General features: G+C 32.3%; 3 protein-coding genes across 3 annotated transcripts; 1 reads left to right on the top strand and 2 right to left on the bottom strand.

Annotated features, from left to right (window-relative positions):
• Nucleotides 1-1,794: 1,794 nt before the first annotated feature.
• LOC126688244 (synaptotagmin-5) lies at nucleotides 1,795-9,711 on the bottom strand. Its single transcript, XM_050382876.2, has 14 exons — nucleotides 9,200-9,711; nucleotides 8,747-8,821; nucleotides 8,548-8,655; nucleotides 8,197-8,229; nucleotides 7,989-8,078; nucleotides 7,478-7,600; nucleotides 6,482-6,625; nucleotides 5,268-5,681; nucleotides 4,562-4,696; nucleotides 3,684-3,902; nucleotides 3,303-3,575; nucleotides 2,950-3,087; nucleotides 2,550-2,852; nucleotides 1,795-2,276 (listed from the first exon to the last, which is right to left on the bottom strand). Exons 1-14 carry the CDS (start codon nucleotides 9,404-9,406, stop codon nucleotides 2,052-2,054), a joined length of 2,487 nt encoding a protein of 828 aa, XP_050238833.1. The 5' UTR covers nucleotides 9,407-9,711; the 3' UTR covers nucleotides 1,795-2,051.
• Nucleotides 9,712-10,816: 1,105 nt separating this feature from the next.
• LOC126687531 (uncharacterized) lies at nucleotides 10,817-11,746 on the top strand. The gene has a single exon (XM_050382091.1). The coding sequence runs from the start codon at nucleotides 10,817-10,819 to the stop codon at nucleotides 11,744-11,746; it is 930 nt and encodes a 309-aa protein (XP_050238048.1).
• Nucleotides 11,747-16,424: 4,678 nt separating this feature from the next.
• Nucleotides 16,425-17,796, bottom strand: LOC126653871 (uncharacterized). Its single transcript, XM_050347862.2, has 2 exons — nucleotides 17,534-17,796; nucleotides 16,425-17,051 (listed from the first exon to the last, which is right to left on the bottom strand). Exons 1-2 carry the CDS (start codon nucleotides 17,618-17,620, stop codon nucleotides 16,557-16,559), a joined length of 582 nt encoding a protein of 193 aa, XP_050203819.1. The 5' UTR covers nucleotides 17,621-17,796; the 3' UTR covers nucleotides 16,425-16,556.
• Between the last annotated feature and the right edge of the window lie 1,833 nt (nucleotides 17,797-19,629).

The following is a 19,629-nucleotide window of genomic DNA, read 5'->3' as shown; positions in this document are numbered from 1 at the left end:
TTGAGATTTTCTCAAGTCCAAATGAAATTGAGAAGGTCATGTTCATGATCCCGTTCATTTTGATGAACGATGCAGATTATGAACATGACTCATTTAAATTTGAGAGAATTTCAATCCAACTATTAATAGTCTCAAAAATATGTGACACAGAACTACAAATTCTCCTCTGGGATAAGAAGTTTGTGGCAGTGAGGGATGAGTTTCTAGTTTGCTATTTTTGTTGTATTAATCTCAATTCTTTAAATGTATCATTTGTGCACACAATTGCTAGTATTATTTTTACTAAATGAAATGAGAATTGTTTTTATTTTTTATCACACCTTAAAATAGTAAAAAATATTTATTCGATACATTTTAAAAAAAGGTAAAACACTAATATGAATAAAATAAAAAGTTCAAACAACAAAATAGAAACATTAGAAAAATTTCAGATACTACTGAGATCATTCAATCGTTTTAAAAAGCAGTATTAACAAAATGAAACACATAAACTTTTGAAATCTAAATTTTCAACAATAATACTAGAGGTCTTTAATTTTACAAATAAAAATGGAGTAAAGAGTTAATATGATCTATAAACTTGACTCGGGGTCAAATAGCTCATTATAATTTTATATTAGTGTTTACGCCAAAATTTAAAATATGGCCCGAAGGCCATAAAAGCTCATATTCTTTTAAAAAGATAGAAAAAGTTACGTGGATAATTTCAAAGATTTCAGAGGTTAATTTCAAGAGATTTAACGTTTGAGAAATTAATTTCAAGAGATTTGACTTTCAGAGGTCAATTTCAAGAGATTTGACCTTTGAGAAAATCTTTGAGAAATTAATTTCAAGAGATTTGATTTTTGAGAAATTAACTTCAGAGGTTTGACCATCTCAGAGGTTTTTGACCTTGACCTGACCTTTGAGAAAAAGAGAGTTTCAGAGGTTAACTTCAAACAATATAACTTGGGGAGCAGAAGTGAAAGCTCAAAAGGCCAGAAGCCCGTTAGAAGCTCAAAAGGCTGAAGTCCAGAAGTTCAATTGGCCAAAGTCGAGGAAGTCGCGTGCTTTTTGTAAAGCGATGTTTCAGGAGCAGTTTTTAGACGTGGGAAGCATTGTGAAGACGTGGGCAGTTAAAGTGGGCAGTTATCATCAGACAGTTTTCTACAGACGCTATAAAAGGGAGAAGAAGACAACGATTTGAACCCCAGCCAAATTCAACAAAAACTCAATACTCTCAGGGGATCATCACAACCAAAAACTTTTATTTTATGAAATCATTTGTAAACACTTTACAGCAATTTCAATCTTTTGTTTTTGACATTATTTCAGCAGCAGTTTCATTTACAATGTTGAATTTTAGATTTTAATTGCAGAAGTTTATTCTTGTTTTTAAAGTTCTTCAAGAGTTTTTCTTTACGAACGTTTAGATTTTTTACGTCCTTTGAAAATCAGTCACAATCGCTTGATCAATTTTTAATTTTCAATTTGAAGTCCAACCTCTGGCACGCTCGCACACACTTCAAAGGCACCAACCGTTTTTTTAAAAAACAGGGAAACAATTAGTTAATCTTTTTCAAGTCAGTCGAGAATGATTGTTATGTCAGTTAAGGATAAAATTAAGTCATTTCGGTTTTCGAACTTATTCATAGCATACAATTTTGTCCTTACTTGATCCCTTAAAAATAAAGAGTTGCCTTTTATTTTTTTTGATGAATAAGAGTTGCCTTTTATTGATCAAAATGACTGATAGTTAATTATATGATTCGCAAATTATGAGACCGAATCGACTATTTGCTCGAAAAAAATACATATCACAACGATAATACTAATTCACTTATAACAAAAAATCATATACATCCTATTTCTACAGACTTGATATAGTCGTATAGAGGTTCCAAGTCGGAATGGTAATGAAAAGAAAAAAGAAATCATATGCTTCCAGTATTAAAAACCAGTTTGAGCAATAAAGGGCTAAAAGTAATGTACAAATTATACAGATGAATATGTGGCTAAAAATTCTGTGTAACCTGTACTATATATATATGTAAAGTGGATGAAATGGCAACTCATCTAAGTCCTGAAGATCTTCTGCTAATAGAAGAAGATGAGCCAAGAATTTCTTGACCAAGCTCCTTTATTTTCTCCAGTAGAAGCATTTGCTCTGTCTCCATCTGTACCATGTATTCTTCCTGCATTTCCTCTAGGCTTTCCATCTCACTCACTGCTATCGATAGTCCTTCCACATCGTCATCCTCTATCAGCGAATTGAATTTTATCATCATCTGTTTCATCTGCACATTGCAATCAACTTAGACTTATGGTAAAAACTTTTAGATAATTAAAATCTATGCAGCATTGAATTATATATACTGAAACGTTTTCGTACTGAAATGAGACGAAATAGGAAACGGGGAACAGTGGAACATAATTTCTTATAAGAATACGCTATACATATAGAGCTTTAGAGATTCAAAAGTGTTTCCGAAAACGAAACAAAATGCTCAAATGTAGTACTCTAAAATATATGCCCGTAGATGACAATAAGAAAATGAATAAACACTCACCTGACTAGAAAAGCGATGCGATTTAGTTAAAGATGGTTCCGAATCCAAACTATGCCGTTTCTGCATTTCTGGAATTTTCCTAGTAATTTGAATGTGGATCTCTCCCCTTCTCACTCCCTGGAGTGGTATCCACTTCTCAGACATCTGATTCGGCGGCAATCTCTGATATTCTACGACACAGTCCCCTATACTGAATGTGGGCATCAAAGCATTGTGGTCTTTCACATGTAACATCAAAGGACTACCATCATCAGGGAACTCTAGGGTCTGATGCCACTGAGGATTGAGTGTTTTGTACATAACCTGAAATAAATGCAACGGAACGAACATAAGGTTAATATTTGAGGTGCACAGTCTAATATGAAATGCAGAACATTGCTAATAAATCTGGTGTTTTAACCTTTGTCCTCTTCTTCAAGTTTCCGTATTGCACCCTGACGTACGGATCACTTGTCCCTCTTAGATCAGCAGCAATAAGGTCTTTTGCTTCAATAAGAACAAGTTCGATCCAGCCATTGTTTGAGCCTATAGTGGAACCCTAAAAAAACCCAACGAATAAGAAAATAAAGTTATAAACTACAAATGAACAAGGTGGTTATGAACAAACCCACACACAGGCACACTTGGTGTATATTATAAAGTTCGCCTCGGTTTTTGCATACCCTATATGCTTTTAAGTGTCTATCAATTACTGGCTCAGTTGAAACCGCCTATATTTTAATGCCATGAAAAGAACACATAACAAAAGCTTACCCTTGAGCCATCATAATCATCAACTCTCATTGCTTCTATTTGAAGCCTCAATTCTCCAGAGCTCACTTTTTCAAGAGGAACCCACACATCCCTTATTGAACCCTCAACCAATCCTTCCAAATTTACTCGTGCGCTACCCATGCTGTCATCTCCAAACTTTTCTTCACTATAACATTTGATCATAAGGCATTCACCGCCTTCGATCTCATCAAATTCAAATCTTTGATTCCATATGGGATTCGAGGCAGTTGCAGTCCTTGTTCTCTGAATAACCTGAAAGTACAGTTACTCGAAAATCACATTCATAGATAGCTTCCCATATATAACAACTAAGAATTTGTTTGATGTGTAACATCATTTAATTGGAACAAAGAAACCTACCTTTCCATACTGCAGTTTAATATATGGGTCACATTTTCCAGTTTTTTCTTTTGTTGCAAGATCTTTCCCCTCCACGACAGCTATGTTAATTTTTCTTCCTGTTCTCGAAACAAGACTTGATAATCCATTAATCGACTGCCGAGAGCTAACAGGGAACTTGTTGAAGCTATGTGAGCCATCAGAGAATTGCCATTCTTTCAGCACAAGCTTGACTGTCAACTGCACAATTGAAAGAGAGCCGAAATGTCTTGCTAAGTGAGAAAATATAAAGACGATTTCTTATTGCCAAATTCATACTGCAAAATGACGAACAAAAATGAAAGAATATTATTTAATATTTGGCATTTAAACTGACCCTTGGTCAAAAAAATGTGCAACACATGCAAAGTTAATAATGGAAGTTTGCAATGTTTACATTGACTAGACAGAAATTACCATTTTGTCTATCTAAAGTTAAACGTGTTGTCCAAAAAGATATGATAAATAAATAATTCCAGTACCAGCCAAAACATGTTCTACCGCTAACGGGATTCAACATTTGGTGGCTGGAAAGAGAGAACCAGAATCAACTAGTGATCATGTCTATCTGGTCTCAGAGTCTAGGATCAGAAATTGTAGTATTTGGAAAATGATGGTTGCTAATCAAACTTATGATGAGTACTCATCAAAGTTATGATGAGTTAATGCACGTATATTTCACATTTACTATCCAATTCCTGGCAAATTTACATGGAAGTGAAAACAAACTAAAGCCATTTTTAGGCGATACATTAAAATACGAGGCTTTTCCTTTGAAAGACCAACAAATGAAGCACCAGAGAAACAGTTCTACCAATAAAGAAAAGGCAACGAGCAACACATTTTTTTTTTTGCAATACCTCCCCTGAGTTGACACCCTCAAATGGAACAATCATTTCCACTTCTTCTCCACAAATATCAGCACGTTCAGCAATCACCCCCGAGTTGGGTCCTATTGCCCAAAACGTAGTCGAATCATCTAGAACATACTTTACCTGCCAACAAGTCCAAAAAACAAAATTATCGAGTAATGCCACGGACAATGTTAAGTTAATTGATATCCGAAAATGCTTTCTGAAAGTTAAAAGGATGTGCAAAATTTTATTGACATTAGCTGATTCCATGCAGTTGAATCTTACTCCAAAATTTTGGTTGTTCTTTATATTTTTCATTAAAGAGAAGTTTGCTTGCAAAATGTAAAACACGTATACCCGTTCAACTGAATCTTTCACAGTGTAGCATAGGATTCTTATTTAAAGGTTTAACTAGTGGAGCCTATAACTTGACACTTATAAGTTTCACTTTAATGTTATTTAATGAGATGCACGAACTTCACTGAAACAATTGAAAAGGAAGGAAAAGTAGGTCTCTGCATTAGATAGAAGAAGGCACTGTGACTCGATTCATGTGAGCATAAAACACATAAAATGCCTATAGCACCAGAAACAATAAGTCTCCTGCCCCATTGTTAGCATACTACAAAAGAAAATCTCACAGAAACTTATTTGCATAATGTAGAGAAATAGCCAGACCTCCATGCTATATGAGAAGATAACTTTATCATACCTTGATCTCGCAACTTGCCAAATAGTCAAACTTCACACTGTTTGGAGTACAGTTGTAAAGATTAAATCGGAGAATTCCAGTCTCTTCATGTAAAGCCATGTTAAATGTGGAATTCCATCTTGGACTTGATCCAGGTTTGACATCTGTTCTTCTCATTAATTTTTCAAGCTCAACCTCCACAAAAGTTTGCAGATCCTTATTATCAAAATTCTCTTCTCCAATTGAACAGTAATTTTGCTGCCTTCTTGAAGGGCTTCCTCTGAAGGAACTCCTCGAAAGCTTACTAGCAGAAACAACAGTGACATGAATAACACCACCGACAGCCTTTTTTCTCAAATCTCTTGCTGGTAAAGAGTAACAACGGCGGCGAGGCTCAACCATTGTCTTAACTAAGGTGTCAGTAAGAATTTTGACCTGAGTTTAAGAAAACAAAAAAATATTAAACTACCAGAGTATAACAAATAGCCAAGCCAATGGCACATATAGAAAGATATGCTAAGGAAAATGCATCAGAACCATATGGGAAAAAAAATCCTATAAAGTTGATGAAGTGTATAACTTCCAGAGGGTAAAAAGGAACTAATCAAACAATGACTTGTAAGTAGACCCATTCCTGGGTCCAAGTACCCATAAACCAATAGTTCAAATCAACTTTTTCTGAAGGCCGTGATGATTTCGGTTTGGAGCCATGTCGGGCCCATGTCAGTGTGGGAGAAGTGTCCCGCACTAACACTTATCATTTCACCAGTATTGGAGTTTCTTAATTTCTGGCCAATTAGGCCACAGGCTTTAAACAATTTTATACAAATGAAACTCACCACAAATTGAAATCATGGAACTACAAAGATTGGTTGTCCATGTTGTACTTGCTAGGTTTTGAGGGGTTGTATGTGTATGTAAATGTTTATCAATGAACTCCCGGCAGCCAGTCTATATATAAATTATTTAGAATATGTTAAAGTCAAAGGATTCTCTTAGTTTTACAGTGAGAGTGGTATTCTTTCATTCCTCTTTTATTCTTACTACTCAGCAATTACTGCAAATCTACTAGTGATTTTTCCCGTAATAGATGTGCTTCAAGGTCAGAGACGATTGCCTCGTACACTTTGAGGAGCTGAACATTAGCAGGATTTCAAGTAATTGTATAAGACCAAAAAGGAATTCTAAATTGGCATTCATGTTAGTGTAAAAATACGATTACTTAAGAAACACACCAGCCAAGAAGAAACACCGGGTAGCTCTGTGGCAGGTAGCGACTGGCTTCCGCCACTTCCAAAAGCAACTCCAATTCTTACTTCTGGAGTTGATACAAACGAGTATAAAACTGCTCTTCCATCTAAAACAGGCATCAAAATAAGCTGCAAGAAGATTTGCTTGTTAAGAAAAGCACAATACTGTGAAACAGTCAAAAAGCACAAACATTTGGAATTTGGAATCTGTATTATTTAAACAACACTGAATTAAGGACCACACATAATGGATAGTTCCTCTAGGCACCAAGCTCCCTCTCAGCTAACCCCACAATTATTGAAAAGAAGATGCTTGCTTCAATAGAAAGAACTAAATCAATTACCATAAAGATGCTTGCTTCCAGGAAATCAGACTCAACAATTAACCGTATCAAGCATGAATGAAAAGGTCATCGACATCAATTTACATCGTACAATACATGAGTCAGATTGCTATCTATTGAACAGCAAAAGAGGATCCGCCAATTTATGTACTTCTCATTTTTAGTTTTAGAAAGGTCTATAAACATTAATGCACATCTCTGCAATTTTGATGTGAAATGGAAAGCCATAGTAAGGTTATCTAATAAATTGGAAAATGATGTTGCAAAAATAATATCACTAATAATTTGTAACTGGCCAAATAAAGCAGTCATGTCAGAACGTAGTGGTTTTTTTACTTCACAAATGGCCATGTTTTGGATAAGAGAAAAGGGACCAAAGAAATGGAACGACAACGAGGAAGTAAAGAATGATTAGAATACAATGAATCATGGAGCTACATCACCAAAACAATAAACTTCCAAATTGTAATTGATTCCCGTGCCAAATTTTGTAATTTGAAACAAGGTATACATAGATAGTAAAGTAAGAGACATTTTTACATACAAGTGATGCACCCGATAACTAGGAGATGCACATTTCTGCAAAGAGTATTGTATAACAGAATATTAATTTGAAGCAGTTTATCAAATGACTTACATCGCCCTTTACGTGCAGGCTGTTAACAACAATTCGAGCAGTTCCCATCGGCTTGGCCAGCTTAGCCAGCAACATAATGCTTATGTCACTGGTATCCCAATCAAAACCAATACGCATAAACCGCTGTCACAGGGCACAAATAATATAATTTATGAGAAACTCAGTTATATTTGCAATCTAAAGGATGGAAATTAAGAAAATGAATTTGGTCTCTAAAAAAATTAGTGAACATCATTCCTATGGAGTATTTACATAAGTTGCTTCAGCAATGATTAAAATTGAAATATAGTATATTACTAGTGGAAAAGCAATGCATAAAAAAAGTGAACCAACAGCGAGTGTCATCCACTGCTATTCATCTGAACTGTCACAAAACTAAGCAGCCTTTTATCATATATTGGTTCTTTTCCGAGAGCAATGATGGATCCAGCAAATAATTATAGAAAACAAACTCATTCAGCTAAGTTCTGACACAGTATAAACATCATAAAGTGATAATAAAAAAGCAAACCTGATCTCCTGAAGTTGACCAGTGAGTGCCATGAAGACCAAAGCAAGGAGGGCTTGAACCTAGTGAAAACTCTAGTAGTTCAACTCTTTCCTGCAAGAAGAGAAATAATCCCTTAGTAACACATTTACTGATGTTAAATGTTAATCCCCGAATAATAAATTCATAATATTCAACGCATCATTATGAGAATAAGAAGTGTGGCACTTACTATAAGCTTTGACTTAAGCTGCTTTAAACGTTTCTGCAGATGAAAAGTTTTACTAGTTAGTTTAATCCGATAAACGCAAATGTCTAAACCACAAATTTGCATATGTGCATATGAGCTCGTGGATGTGCCAATACGTGTGCAAGAAATTAAATGTACAAATCAAACAAAAGGAGACATTTAAAAGCACAGATAAATAATAATGTGCGATAAAGCCTCCAGGATTATATGCTTCTCAGATTAATTTCCAAAGAACTAGTAAAATGACCACAAAAATCGAGTGTTCTTGATCCCTTACCAAGCTAGAAAAAGGAAAGCCGTGTAAGAAAAATGCAGGATCCAAAGGAATCTAACCTCAACCATGGATGAAAACTTTATTGAAAGTTTTGGGTGTATGTAGTTTTGCCAAACTTCCAACAACAGCTTGTTCAGCCATTCACAATGTTCCAATGGTGTTACTGGCTGTATAAACAGGTAAACAATCAAACTAATAAACCGCGTATGAAGTGCATATAAGCACCATGTAAATGAAAGGAAAAGAAAGAATAAATACCGAGGTGCTCAATACAACTCGCTTCCACTTATTATTCAGGTCTTCGACAAGTATTTGACGTTGATTACTATAATACTACAAAGAGAATAGAAAGTAATTAATACCAATAGTCCATCAGAGCATGTAAATCGTTACTAAAACTCACTATTAATACAACATAGAGCTGAAATGAAAGCAGCAGGCACCATTGAAGGCAGCCTAAGAGTCTAAGAGATATATAAATATATGAAGTTTGCATACAGTGAAACAAGTTCTGAAACATCTGACAACCAAATTCAAGCCATAAATAACTAACACAAAAAGACATAAAAAATCTCCATTACTTGAAACAGAAGGAAAACTAAATCAAAACAGTAACATTGTCAACATCATCAGACACTAACATTTGAATAATAGATTATAAAAACACATGAACAAACATTAAACTACAACAAAAAATGGAGAAAAGATTACCTGAACAGTGGCCCAAACAGCAAGAACAAGAGGGACCCAATTGGAAAGAGGGAAAAGCCATCTCTCAACACACCAAAATACCAAAACTAAAGGCACCAAAAAGGGCAAAACAGGCTTCTCTGCATACAAATTATTCAAGAACTCAACAGCTTCTTCCACACTAAAACTAACTCTCCCTCTTCTTTTTCTTCTTCCTTCTCCACCCATTTTTCACAACAATACCCACATCAAAAGTTCAAATCTTTACTCATTTATATGCACAAAGAATCAATCTTTTCCCTTACCATGATCATAAAAACGTTTCAACACAGTTTTAATGATCAAGAAACGTTTTTTTTTAATGGAAAGCTGAAAGATTGGTTGATGTAAATGTTAGTGTTAATGAAATTCTTGTTAGCTTAACTGTTCACTAAAAATGATTAAATAAAAGGAATTTGGAGAGTTTCTAATTTAGCAAAAATTAATAAGAAATGAAAAGTCTACCAGTTCAACTAAAGTAAAGACCATATGAAATGACTACTTTACTTGATCAAAGAGCAAAATTTTTTGATCTTTTTTCTGTTTGTTGTTTTTATAGTATTATTATTTTTGGTCAATGTGGAGACTTGGATATTTTTGTACAAATAGGATGAATAATCTACATTTCTAGAGGGGTTTTGACTTGAATATTATACTGTTCGTGAATGTAATTAAGATAATTTTTATAATAAACTCTACAATTTATAAAGAATCAAATTTAGATAAAATAGTAAAAAAACGTATAGGTTTGCAATTTGAAAATTTTATTTATTTAAATACATTTACAATTTGAAAAATTACACTTCTAAATTTACAATTTATATATTTTTGATTTATTTATATTTTTACTGAAAATGAAAAAGTGGTGATCTGACACTAGTATGCGGTGATTCGGCATGTGGTGATCCACACGTTAGATCCATTTAAAATTCATATCACAAAAATACCATTATAATACAAGATTCACTAAAATACACCAAAATTAACATCAGATTCGTCATCATAATTCGTTAAATTTCATACCAAAATTTATATTATGATTTTATTTGAATACCATAATTTTAAATTCACCAAAATTTATCATCGAATTCTGGTGTCATCATAATATTTTTTGATACATTTTTTAAATATTTTAATATAATATATTTATAATTTTTTTTCAAATGTTTTTAAATTAAGTTTTCCTTTTAGCATTTTTAGAAAGATATGTTCCTAAAAATTCTTAAAAGACTCTCAGATTTCTTATATTACATTTGGCATATTCTATCATCAATCTTATAATTTAACTTATCCATTAAAAAATATGATATGATATACACAAAGTATATAATTTCATGGAAAAGGGGGATATTAAGAAAGGAGAAAAAGTCATAATACCCTTCCCACTTCAGGAAAGAACAAAAACTTCTACCTTTTTATTTATTTCTCTAATAAAATTTAAAAGAAATATATAAAAGATAATCAATATATTTATATTTTAAAACTATTAACTATAGTTCTTTTCATAAAACTAAGAATATTTTATCAATTTATTTGTTTTATTTTAGAAAAAGAACATTAGCTTCTCAAATAAAAACTAAAAAAAGAGGGATATGCAATATGAGAGTAAAGTTAAATCTATGGCTATTACCAATTTATCCTCGCATCAAAAATTTTATGTGGCGTGCTCTTCATGGTGCTTTGCCAATTGGGGAACAATTGATTACTCGATGTAATATTACTATTAACTGTATTCACTGTGGCGGGGTTGAATCAATGGTTCATATGCTGTTTCTTTGTCCATTTTCTCAGAGAATATGGTTTGCTTCACCATTGGGTTTGCGTAAGTTGAATTTCCCATCTCTGCCTTTTCATTTACTTTGGCGTTATCTCACTACTGCTTTGATTTCACAGGATCCATCTAAGAAATTGTTAAACCTCTGCTGTTTTGTTTGTTGGTTTATATGGAAAAGCCGAAATAAGTTACAGTTTGAACATGAGCAACAATGTGCGTTGAAGGTGATGCACGCTGCAGTTGCTGCTTATTCTGAATATGCAGGTATTAATCCAGATTCCTTATCCTCATATTCAGTAAACAATAATATAATAGTTCAGGATGCATGGGTAGCACCTCCTCCAGGATTCATAAAATTGAATTACGATGCATCTACTTCTCGAGTACATCATTGCGGTTTTGTAGCTGCAATAGCAAGGGATTCTAATGGTTTGGTGATTGGCCGTTTTCATGCATATTTCAGACATATTTGGGATCCGGGAATTTTGGAACTTTTGGCACTTCGAGAATCTTTGAATTGGGCTGTTTTATGTTCATGGAATAATGTTATAATGGAAGGTGACGCTCTTCAAGTCTCACAGGTCATTAATTCACATAATATAGTGGACTACCGTACTTGGGGGATTTGTCAAGATGTATGGCGTCTCAAGCAGCGTTTTGTTAACTGTTTAGTTCAATATGGCAGTCGTAAGTTTAATGGGTTAGCACACGACTTAGCTTCTGTGGTTAAGTCATTTTATATTCAGGCGTTGTAATATTTCTCGTTTGTTACTTTTTATGATCTATCTATCTACTATCTTTTTATCCGGCAAAAAAAAAATATTTATAGAAAATTTGATTAACAAAGAGTAGGATATTTTACATTAATTATCCAATATATTTTAAAAATGAATAGTAATTGCTGACAGTACATGCCCTAAAAGAAAGGATTAAAAGTAAAATTTATAACCTAATAATTGGTTGATGGTTCAGCTTCAACGAACTTGAACTTTATTTAACTTATTTAACCCTTTAAGTAGTTTATTTTATATTTTAGACTCTTATGTAATTTATTAAGTTATATTTTATTGGATAAATCTTGACTCTTGGTTTTTGATTTTGATTGACCATTAACGGATGAGATGGATCAAACGGTCGGAGTCAATGCTTGGACTATGGACCTAACCGGTGGGATATGCTTGTAATTGTCAAAAATGGATGGCTATTGTAATATATCCAACTTTGGAATATCCTTTAACCAACTTATTTTATTTGCTATTGTTGCTCCCCACATTTTGTCTTTCATGCTTTCTTTATGACTATTTTTCAACATTACAATATATTTTTAATTATAAAGGAGAGAAAAATATTTATAAAAAAAATAAACGCACGATCTAGCAAAATACTATTTAATATATAATTCGTTAGTTTTATATGATAATTTTTAAAATTTATATAAAAAGTAGTATTTTGTCAACGTATAAATTGATAATTCATATTAGAAAATAATTAGGTATTTAGACTCTGAAATTTATTTATTTTAAGGAAAGTGGGGAAATATGCCCATAACATTTGGGGCAAGAGTAAATATGACCCTAAAATTTAGAAAAGAATAAATAAACTCATAATGTTTTTAAAAACAAATAAGCCTCTGACGTATTTAAATAGAAAAAAAATAAATTCTTCTACTAAATGACGCATTAACAGTGTGTGCATGGTGTGTAAATTTTGCTGACATGGCAAACATAAATCTTATATGGCATTATTAAAATTGCGCATTACATCTTTTCAGCTTTCTTTATAATGAAAAAATGATTTTAAAATTAAAAATTTTGAAATCTCAAATTTAAACCAATCAAAAATTCTAATTTATACGATTTTAATTTATTTTCACGCCATAAATTATTTGATTGATTTGGCTTTAGGAATGCCATCTAGGATTTCACGTTTCCTATGTTAGTAAAATTTACACACCGTGCACACACTATTAATTATACCGTTTAATAGAAGGCTTATTTGTCCCTTTTAGACTTTAGGGGCATATTTATCCCTTTTTCCTTTATTTTACTAATAAAGTTTTAAATTGTTTAAAGAAATTCAACTCATCATATTAACATTTTTAATGTTGATTCCTGATGTCAAGATAAAGTATAAAAAAATAATATCGACTTAACATTTTTTAACTTGACAAAATTATCATTGTTATGAAAGATAATGACATATATACTTAGAATAAAGGATCAATTCATCCCATCAACTTGGCACGAAATATAAAAAAATCATCTTGAAAGCTTTTGGGTCAAACTAACCCACAACTTGCGTTTTCATATCAAAAACATCCAAATAAAAATGGGGATACCTAAATTATGTAAACCCGATCAATTTATCCCTCGGAAACCACTCAAATTTGACCGACGACCACCGCACACATCAGATCCTCTGCCAAAACAATTTATGGCCGCCATCATTTTCTGCCAGAATTTTTTTCCGGCAGATCTGTTCTTCACAAAGAACAAATATCATATATTCCTCGTGAAGAACAAATGAACTGTTGATATGTTCTTCAAAATAACAGATCTGTCGGAGATTCGGTGGCCGAAATATTTTTTCCAGTGGCGGGTCGGCGGTATTCAGTGGGTGGAGAATATAAAAATATAATAAAATTCGTATAAGTTATAAAATTATTTGTTTTTTGAAAATCTTGAAGTATTAATTTAGAAGATTGGAAAAAATTTAAGGACTATTGAATTTTTTTATTAATTCTCTTATGAAGAGTGTGTTTCAAAAGCGGGTTGAAAGTAGGCGAGGATGAGGGGCGATGCATTTTGATATAGTTGTGTCTGTTTGACCTAAACCCTTATTAAATATTTTTTTTGATATTTCGTGCGAAATTAAGAGGGTGAAATGATCCTTTATTTTTTTGACAAAAAAGAAAAAGAAACGATCCTTTATTCTACTCCCTCCGTCCCAAAACAATAGTGCACTTTCCTTATTTTTTTTGTCCCAAAACAATAGTCCATTTTCCTTATAAATCACAATTTAAAATGCTTATTTTCCATGTTATCCTTATTTAAAGTGTATCATTTATTGTTATTAGCCTATAGTCATAACATTTAATAAGGGTATGATAGGAAAAACGAAAATAAATTTGTGAAAATTAGAACATTAATTGTGTTTCTTAAACTGTGTGAAAAAGAGAAAGTTGACTATTGTTTTGAGACGGAGGGAGTATATACTTAAGAATACCATGTACTATAAATAGTATTATATGTTTTTAAAATTTATCAGGAAGTGAATAAATTTGCTATTACACAGCAAACAATTCACTCCATCTCCATAAATTAACTATAGTTATAATTTTTTATTTTTTTTGAAACTAACTATAGTTATAATTTATTCATGTCAATTTTGATCTCTATGCTCCTATATAATCTCATTTTACCGTACAATTGAAGTCCTTGAATTAGGGAGCAAACTAAGATTAGTGTCTTTAGATTATGCAACAAATTTTCCATTGTTAACCGAGTCATTCATATATTTCATGAAGTATGAGAATTGTTGTCCAGCGTAACATATAGTACTATTCTTTTAGTTGAACATTGTTTCATAAAATTCAATTTGTACTTTGGTTAGTTTATATTCTTTTAAGTTTTTTGTTACTTCTCTTACTTTTTAAACTCTAAAACTACAAAAACAAAAACAATATTAAATTTTATAAAGATATATATATATATATATTATGTTAAAAAACAAGTCAAATGACGAAAGTTAAATTTAATTTTGGCTTAAATGCACGAAAAATCACAAATTTTCGCGTGTTTTTGGTTATTAATATAATTTTTTTATTTTAGCAAAAAAGTACATGAACTTTCAAAATTTTGTAATTAAAAACACTGACACCATTTTGGCTAATAATCAAATTTGACCCCCTGATATTTAAAAACGGGCACTAAACCCCCTGATCTTTGTGGCGGCGCTCACAAAACCCCTTTTACTTCAAATTTGACCAAAATACCCCTGGCGCCATTTTTTCAGTTAATTGTCATTTTAAAAAAAAAAATCCGACACTGTCATATCATCTTACACGTCAGAAATATACCTTAAAAATCTAAAACACTCAAAATACCCCTAATTTAATTTAGAAAAAGACAAAAGAAAAAAACCAAATTCAAATCTATCATCTATGTAGATTGTCCAAATATGGCTATAGATGTATTTTCTATAACTCACTCAGATCAAGAATCTCATCGAGGCTTCATATCATGCTCATAATTTTATTTCTTTTTTTAAATTTGTTAGGCTATCAAAGTATGATCAAAGTCATAATATTTTAACTGAATGGAGAAGTATATAAGCCGGTTCAAATGCTATCAGATTTCTGAAGGCTTAATGGTGAGATCTAAACTTTTACGACTTATTACAATTTCAACTAAATTTTTTAATTTTAAAATAATAATCAAATTTTTTATTATTATAATAATAGCCAAACTTGTACTTTTTATTGCAAGTTTGACCACCAATTTAACTATTATTGCAATAAAAAGATGCAATTTGATTATTATTATTATAAAAATTAAAAGTTTTATTTAAATTGCAATAAGTAATAAAAGTTTGGAACTCTGAATTATTAAAAGTTCAAATTTTTTAGTATGTAATTATAGAACAATATTTCAAAAACATTGCATTTTAAATACATAAAAGAAAGAATTTAGCCGTAAATTGGTCCTTGGTATATCTTTTATTGAATCAAAAGTGATTATTCAGCATAATAATTGTACCACATTATTCATAAGTAAATTGATAAAATAATATTTATTAGATTTTTATCATTAAATATCAAACATTCTGAATAATTTATGGGTAATTGTTACCATATAATACAATTTTTTGTGTTTAGCTTTTATTTTAAGCACAAATTACAATTTGTCTCATCTTTTAGCACAACATTTTCAAACTTTTATAGCCCGATATGTATTTTATGTTTTTTTAAGGGTTAATTGCAAAGTCATACACGAACTTTACCCTAATTTGCAATTACGACATAAACTTTAAAATTTGGCAATGTCAGTAACCAACTTTCATTTTTTGGCAAATTGGTACATCGACCAATCACGCAATGACACATGGCGGTATATTACAATGTCCACGTTAGTGTTTTTCGTGTTTGGTGTATCGATTTGCCAAAAGTGTAAAGTTGGTTACTAACATTGCCAAGTTTCAAAGTTTATGTTGTAATTGCAAATTAGGGTAAAGTTCGTGTATAAATTTGCAATTAACCCTTTTTTTAATGACGTCGTTTTAACCGTGTGGATGATTAAAACGACGTCATTTTAGACATTTATATTATATATGTCATATAATAAAAGATTGTCCTATTAAATGAGACGTTTTGTATTTTGTGCTTAAATTGCAAAAACGGGAAAAGTTATATTATACAGTGACAGTAACGCATATTTTATTTGCTTATTGGATGAAGATGTTCTGATTTTTGAATTGGGCCTCAGGTTGCTAATTGTGCTAAAGAGTCACCACAATTAGCAACCTGCCATAAGCCTAAACTAAACTGATGACTGCCTCACGGGTCAACTATAAATCATATTTATACGGATTGTGCCCGTCCAGCCAAGCTATTAACAGCACCGCCGTTACCAGTAGCGTTACCGTTAGCACAACCGCTACGCATAAATTTATTATTTGTACAGCCAAACGTTCATCACCACCGTCGCCATTTTCGTTCCCGTTCCCGTTACCATCATCACCACCGTTACCAAAATTATCACCATCACCATCGTTACCGTTATCACCATCACCACCGTTGCCCAAATTATGATCAGCATCACCTTCGCCGTTACCGTTAACATCACCTTCGCTGTTACCGTTATCACCAGCACCACCGTCACCCAAATTATTACTTGCACCACCGTTACCGTCACCGTTATCACCGGCACCGCCGTTTTCATCCTGTACTTCATTCAACTCTCCCGTATGGTCATTTTCCTCACCGGCGCCGGCAAGAATGTCAGCTCCGTGATCCGCTTTCACACAACTATTCTTATCAACATCTTCCCCTGTAGTTGAGTTCTGAAAATTAAGAACTAATTACTCAACAAATTATAAACATCAAACAAAAGAATAACCCTGAATCTTGAAACTGTTTATTCATCAAATACATAACTGAATTCTTGATTATTTTGATGATAAAAGAAAATATATTACGTTAATCTTTATCGTTATTTTCTTGCGAACCAAACAGAATTAATCTACATGCATGCGGCTTTATCTTTCAAGATACAATACATTAAAACACGTCAAGATTGTTTCGCATGCAAACAATTCTCAACCCACTGAGATTCTGCATCAATTTTAGTGAAATAATTCTATTTTCTTAGATTTTCTAGTGAATCAAAACAAGAAAATGATCAATTAAAGGCAACGTTTCTTAACTAAAAAATAACCTATATATGCCAACATAAGCATCAAATAATTAACCAAAAGCATGATAAAATTTAAACTACATTTTCTTTTCCGATAAGCCAAACAGAAAGTTTAAAGATTCACTTTACTTTATCATCAGACCGAGTTTCCGTTGCTGACGATTTCCCTACTTCGAGTCTCTCCTGAGAAGTTAATTGCTTGCTATCATTATCCATTTTATTTTCCTCTTTTTTAAGAACAGAAAGAAAAATGAGAGAGTTTGCTGTGGTTTCTTGATTTTTCTTTTGGAGTAAACTGAAATTTACGTTGAGTTTTGTAATATTTAAGATCGTATCAAGATTCGCTGCAGGAAGTTAGTTATGAGCAACGGTTTTTCAATCCTCTTTAGCAAATTGTATTCTTCCACGTGTAATATAAATTAGCACAAATATTGATTTTGTGCCCTTTATTTGTAACTTAGTGCTCTATGGTTAAAATAATGATAGAGTGGTCAATTTTACCCACATTGTTTATGGATGTGAAGGGAATCTATTACTATAGAAGTCATTTCACTATTGTAAAATGGCTTTTCCCATAATTAATCTTACAATTTGATTACCTGAACATATGTTTTGTATACCTTTTTGTGAATATAGTTGTTTCGTTGGATCAAATTGTCCAATTTTCGTTTTACATTATTGCTCTCACATGTTAATGTAGCTCTGCTTTTTTTTTTTTGATGAAAATGTAGCTCTGCTTTAGTTGTAAATCACTTTATGTAATTTTGTTTATTTTGGTTGCCCTTTTATGGAAACAATGGGCAAACCTATTATTGGGTGGCAATGAAATTATTTTTTCTGTCAATAGATAATAATATTTTTCGGACATGTAAAAAGTGATAAGCGACTGAAGCGTTCTATGATAATTTTTTAGAGAAGCTCGTCTGGATGACGAGCTAGCGATCCGCATGTCTAAATTCAAGCGGGTTAGATCGGCGCGCAGTTGCAAATTTGGAGGTTTAAAACGTAATTAGCCGCAAATACCCTATAAAATCTAAAGAAATTGTGATCTAAATTTAAGAAATTGGACTAATTGTAATATCTTAAAAGTTTATGAGTCAATTTGCAAGTTTGACGAATTATATTGACCATACCCAAACCCTTGTTAGATTCCATTTTAAAACCAGTTGATATTAACTGAATCTTTCCAACTAATATTTAAACATATGTCCATTCAAAAAGACAACTAATGTGGAACTTTAACACTCCCCTTTACGCATAACGTGTCCGAGCTGAGCAACCAATCACCCCTCACACATCTCACGTGGGCCGAGTTAAATTCAAATTGTGTAAATGGATAAAACTCTGATATCATGTCAGATTCTATTTTAAAACTAATAGTTTTTAAGTGGAGAGACCCAACTAATTAATATTTAAACACATATTCATTCACACACACAACTAATGTGGAATACTCCTACTTCAACATTCCCTCCCACGCATAGTGTGTCCGGACCGAGAAACAAAATCCCTCCTCATGCATCTTATGTGGGACATACCAAACTCAAATTGTGTGAATGGAAAAGACTATGTTACCATGTTACATTCCATCGTAAAATCAATTGGTGTTAACTAGAGGTGCCCAACTAATATTTAAACACATGTTCATTCACACACACAATCAATGTGGGATTTCCCACTTCAATACTCCCCCTTACGCGTAGCATGACTAGGCCGGGCAACAAATCCCTCCTCACGCTTTGCGTGGGCCGGGACAAACTCAAATTTTGTGAATGGATAAGGCTCTGACACCATGTAAATTCCTCTTAAAACCAATTGATATTAAATGGAGATATCCAACTAATATTTAAACAGATATAATTATTGTGGTATTTATTTCTTACTTATGTCCTATGCTTTTTATTATTCTTGTTTTGTTATTAATTGTTTTGACGTGAGTAGCTAAATCTCCTAATTTAGAGGTTGTGTACGATTGTCATGTTGTTGATTAGGTGATTAGGGTCTGGATTAGTGATTAGAATTTGTTGTGCTTATTGGAATTACTGCTTAGATTAAAGTGATCTTTTAATTTATGTTATGTGATTAATTAATTGAACGAGAGTTATTTAATTAAATAGACCTAGTTAATTATTTGCTTAGGGTTTAATCACGTAAGAGCGGTTTAGGACTTATGACTTATGAAAAATTGATTTTTAAGTATTTTATAAATATTATATAATTCTACA

Source organism: Mercurialis annua, linkage group LG6 (genome assembly GCF_937616625.2).
Source record: "Mercurialis annua linkage group LG6, ddMerAnnu1.2, whole genome shotgun sequence".
NCBI lineage: Eukaryota > Viridiplantae > Streptophyta > Magnoliopsida > Malpighiales > Euphorbiaceae > Mercurialis > Mercurialis annua.
This window is presented reverse-complemented; position numbering and strand designations above follow the sequence as displayed.